The 5,086-nt window shown below is 43.8% G+C and overlaps 1 protein-coding gene across 1 annotated transcript in view; it reads right to left on the bottom strand.

The window, feature by feature from the left end:
• Positions 1 to 4,794: 4,794 nt before the first annotated feature.
• Positions 4,795 to 5,086, bottom strand: part of LOC115237866 (cytoplasmic polyadenylation element-binding protein 2) — a 129,794-nt gene continuing 129,502 nt past the window's right edge. Inside the window, exon 8 of the mRNA XM_029811208.1 lies at positions 4,795 to 5,015. Within this exon, the coding sequence (XP_029667068.1) occupies positions 4,899 to 5,015 (117 nt within the window). The 3' untranslated portion in view covers positions 4,795 to 4,898. The remainder of the gene's footprint in view (positions 5,016 to 5,086) is intronic.

Here is a 5,086-nt window from a genome sequence, read left to right as displayed (position 1 = left end):
ATAATTTTTTAGTTATCAATTGATTTAGGTGAATTGGTACCTAGGTAAGTTTTGCTACACAATTATATCGATCGATTAGTGGAGTGTGTGTGTATACGTGTCTTTTGTGTATGTATACGTGTATCCTTTCTACGTGTACAAGCGGGTGTGTGTGTGTGTGTGTGTATGTGTGTGTGGCCGCGCACGAGCATCCTCGATCTCGTGTGTTCGCGAAAAGTGCGTGGGTTGAGAAAATTTTTCGCCTAATATATATGCGCCGGTTCGCGTGCACACGCGCACGAATAACACCGGCGTGTCTTCTCATATACATATATATGTATATATATATAAATTTGTCCGCGATAAATACACGCGATATGCCCCATCGCGACTCGCGTTTCAATTTCTTTAATCTTCGCATGTGCCGTACACGATTATGCCGCTATCTCTCTCTTTCGCTCACTCCCTTTCTCTCCTACTCATTCTTTCTATCTTTCTCTCTCCTCTTTCTTACATTCTCCGATCTATTCTTATTCTTCTTCTCTCTCTCTCTCTTTCGCACGATTTACGAGAACGGTGACCCGTATGTAAAATTGCACTAACTAACTGTTCGCATTCGTCTTTTCGCCTATTTCTCCTTGTGTTCTTTGCTCTCTCTCCCCAGATGGCGTTCTCTTTCCAAGTCTCCCTCGTGTGATCTCCGTTCTCCGTTTCGCATTGATTTCAACTTTTGTCGAGTGCGTAAGAAAAAGGTCAATTGTGTCTATTTAGAATATTGCGATAGTAACGGATAGAAAAATTCAATGTATTTGCTCTATATCAACTAATTTATATGTATACAATTATATACCCCTAATGGTTGCCCTTTTAGCCGATCTCTTGCCCTTCCCCGGAAACCTTTACCGCGGGCGATACATTTGACGAGTCGTGGTCGAGGTCTTCTTGCTCTATCCTTCGCGGCTTTATTTGTCGCTCATTTTATCCGTTGTTTCTCTCACGTTTCGCCTCAACAGATCGACACAACTTTCGTCCCTGCCAATGTTTAATCGCTTATACCTGTCTCCCTTCTCTCTACTCCTCGCATTCCTTATTATCTTATTGGTTTTTCTTTTTTTCGCTACACGCGACTCCTGTCCACATTAAACGCACGTTTTCGCGGGTCGAATAACGTGTTTTTTTTTTTAGACGAAGGGACGGAGGGTCGTCGTTGAACGCGGCCGCTTCTTACTAGCCTTCGCACTTTATATATGATAACGCGGTTCTCCCCGCACGCGCGCGGTGCCTTAATAAACGCCGCCTAATCTCTAACACGGCGAGACAAGATATATACAAAAAAGAGTACCAAAAAAATAAATATATATGTGTATATATAGATGTGGAAATTACACTTCTTTTTTTTGTCCCTTCCTCGTTAGAGTCGCACGCGACGTGATTCGCGATCCGTTGGTCGTATAATCGCCTGTGTACGTGTGTGTGTGTGTGTGTGTGTGTGTATACCATGCCGTGTGTACATGCATGTTTATATATTGTGGATTGCACGAAGTCCGATACGTGTGCAGAAGAAGAGTATCGCGAGAGAGACTCGTCATGCGAGGTTAAACTATGTCTTCCGACTGCTGCTGCTGCTACGTACAGAATGTGGCTTTATTTTTGTCATCTACGAAGCGGAACACACAACGTTTGCATACTAATCTCAAGCACAACGCTTCCCAACCCCCGACCTTTGACCGTCTCGAGAAAGAGATACTGTCGACCAAATGACCCGGCTATTGTCGAAAGTATTGTGTGAGACTCTTTTGCATAACAAAAGTGTCACTCAAAGGTGACCAACATCCGGTATTTAAGCGCTAAACATGCTCGCTCTCTCCCTTTCTATTGCTTAGTTATCAAAAGTATCCTACGTTATGTACCAAAGATATCGTGGCCGGGATATTTTCGATTCTAATGACGTCGAATCGGTTCGGGAAGCTGTGTTTCGTGAGTAAAACGAGTCAAAAAAACCCCATCGATTAGATCTGCCCGGGTCACTGTCGAATTCGGCAAGAGGACGCGCGTAAGGAAGCGTCACGCTTAAAATTACAGAGATCCTCCGATTTGCCCAAGAGACTCCTTATACCGAAACCATCGAGAACATAATCTGCGATAAACACGGCGTCTCGATTGAGGTGAGAGCTTTCCTCGTTCGCTTTCATTCTTCCTCTATTTGAACTACGGCAATTGCGTTTGATTATATACACCCAGCGAAGAAGTTCGTTTATTTTCAAAGGGATTAAGAAACGTGCACACTCGCGATCGCGATTAATAAACGCCAGTTAATTGATTAATCTTGGTTAAAAGAGGAAGGTTCGGTATGTATGTACAGGGAGCGACAACATACGACTCTATATAATATACGAATCTATTAATAGTGTTCCACGCGAAACGCGACCATTCAAGACGCGCCGCGACACTTTCCAATCATCTATCGGACGTATGAAGAGAATAATTAGGTACGATCATTCTAGATATATCGCTGATTCAATTTCCCGTCTATGCGAATCACGATTTTTATATCGTTACTTTGGTTTCGAGAAACGATATCCCCTCCCCCCCTTCCATCCTAGAAAAGATCCGCGCGGTACGCTGCTCGTTTCCCGAGGAAGAGGAACGTACGGGCTCATAGACGTGGATATTCGATACGTTCCACTTATTATCGAACATTGTCGGAGAATCGCGCACGCATTTCGTGGATATTCGCGTTCGTTAATCGTTTCTCGTGAGTATCGCGCAGAGAGTGATCGTTTATTGCACATAAAGTAATAAAGTCAGAGTGTAAAATTTGTCCTATACACTCTCGCGCATTTTGTTCCTCTTTCTCCCCGAGCGAATAGCGGGCCGATTTTTTTTCTGTCTGTCTCCGATTCTCTCTCTTTGCGAGCGGACGCGCACGCGAGGCTCGCTTCATTTCCCGCGAAGGCTTGTTAAGGTTGCTCGCACCGGTTTTGGGAAAATATCGGCAGAGAATCCGACGCGGCTAGACTAGGCTAGACAGGCCCGGACAACACCCGAAGCATGCGCGCGCGCATCAAAAATTGAACTACATCAAACGGTTTCCGTTTACAACCCTTCTTCTGTCGTCTAAGTGACATTTTTTTTTCCCCTAAACCCTCGGTTTCCCCGTCATTTATGTTTCTTCTTCGCGTTTGTTTTCCTCTATACTATCTTTTTCTCACTTGAATAAGTTAATTAGTAAAAAATCATTTTCTTAAGTGCCTCCCTATGAGCGCGCGGTTACGTTATCCGCACGAAAAACGCATTACACAACGCACCTATGTAACATATTTTTAATAAGTTCTTAATAACTAGAGGAGACTGTGTGTGTGAGATACAGAGAATTACCTAATACACAGCGGTTTGAAGCGTGGTTTTTTTCATTATCGATTAACATCCAATGCGAACGATTCGCCTCTCTCGGTGTCGTCTCTATCCTCTCTCTATCATTCTCTTCCGCGTTTTTTACCATCGCTCGTCACCTACGCGTGTCCGTTTCCGATCTCGCGCTTGTCTCTCTTTCTCTCTGTCTCTTGCACTCTCACTCTCATTTTTTCGCATCCTCTTTCTCTCGCACTCATTCATTCTGACAACTCATTTTCGCGTCAGATAAGATATTCGCGATTCTTACGAACATTTGCTGAGAAAATACGGGTCTCGTTCACCGAAAAATTATTTGCCTTCGTCCACCCAGATTGGAAACCAAAAATTCCGCTAACCTGGGTAAATGATACAGGCAGGAACTCTTCCGTTTTTCTCTCAATATGCGGCAGTTAAACCCGGAAGAGACGATTCGCGGCGGAATGAGACGCACGAGGCGAATCCGAATCGCAATCACGCTGCTGGCACGATTTCGATAAATACTCGAGGAGGATCGAGCAACGATCGGTGCCGATGGCGCGAGGTGCGAGGACGGCGGCGGCCGCCCTCTCACTCACTATAGCTCGCTCCTCGAGAGACTCGCGGTAACTAAGATACTCGATCTCTCGGACAGAACCGGTGCATTTTACAGCGCAGACAGATAGGATTATACGTGTACGAGTAATTGATATACTGAGAATCCGTGTCCGTTCCTTTTTAAATCCTGTGTCTCGGCGTATATCTCTCTTCTTCTTCTTCCGGCTCGACGATATTGACTTGGCGTGGTTCCGATCGTTCTCTCTCACTCTTTGTTCCGACTGTCTTCCGCTGAATGCCCGACAAAGTTTGACCCGACGATGACATCGCTGCGGTCGTTCACGTCGGAAAATCATTACGTATGTGAGATCAAAGGTCGGAGCGACGCCGATAGCCTGCATCGACTGGCGGGCAGCAGCGGCTGGTTTCTTCCTCCAGTATAACCGGTATAACTTGAAGTAGTAGCACAGTGGAGTAATAGTAGTAGTAGTAGTAATTTGTAGTAGAATAGTAGTTGTGGTAGTAGTAGTAGTTATAGTAGTAGTAGTAGTAATAGTGGTAGTAGAGTAGTGGTAATACGTGACGATCGAGTGGTAATAGCGTAGTAGTAATAGCGGTTTTGAGGCTGTGTTCTTGTTGTATTTTATTAATTAAATAAAATTTATTTATTAATTTAATAAAATATTTATAGCTCAAAACTAGCAATAAATTCTTTTATTTAATTTGTTATGCAAAAATTATAATTTTAATTTTGAAGTGCATGACTGAAGAAGATAAAATGTGAAACTTGAATTTAACGAAGTTGCTCTTTGACTTTCATCATGTAGAAATCTTAAAACTTTAGCCTTGGATTAATCGAAAATTTGAGTCACGCTTTCACTTCGGGGAGGTGAGGGTTGGTTGGGGCACGTGAGGGGAGGGTGGGAAATATTGGTAGAGGTGGTAGTTAATTAGCTAGGGCTGCGAGATAATTAGGGACAACGCAGCTGGGGTTAACACCAGCGAAAAGGCACGGCTCGAGGCCGATCCGCGCCCTCCTTCACCAGCGGCTTGTGGAATTCCCGACCAGGGCGGGAGTGGATAGTTGCCCAGCAATGTTCGCAATAGTACTGAAAACAGAAAATATAATTAGACAGTCTGTTTTTTCTTGGTTTATATAAATTTTTTATTAATTAAATAA

Source organism: Formica exsecta, unplaced genomic scaffold (genome assembly GCF_003651465.1).
Source record: "Formica exsecta isolate Colony F162 unplaced genomic scaffold, ASM365146v1 scaffold314, whole genome shotgun sequence".
In the NCBI taxonomy this organism is placed as follows: domain Eukaryota; kingdom Metazoa; phylum Arthropoda; class Insecta; order Hymenoptera; family Formicidae; genus Formica; species Formica exsecta.
Note: the sequence above shows the minus strand (reverse complement) of the source record. Positions and strands in the feature narration are given on the sequence as shown.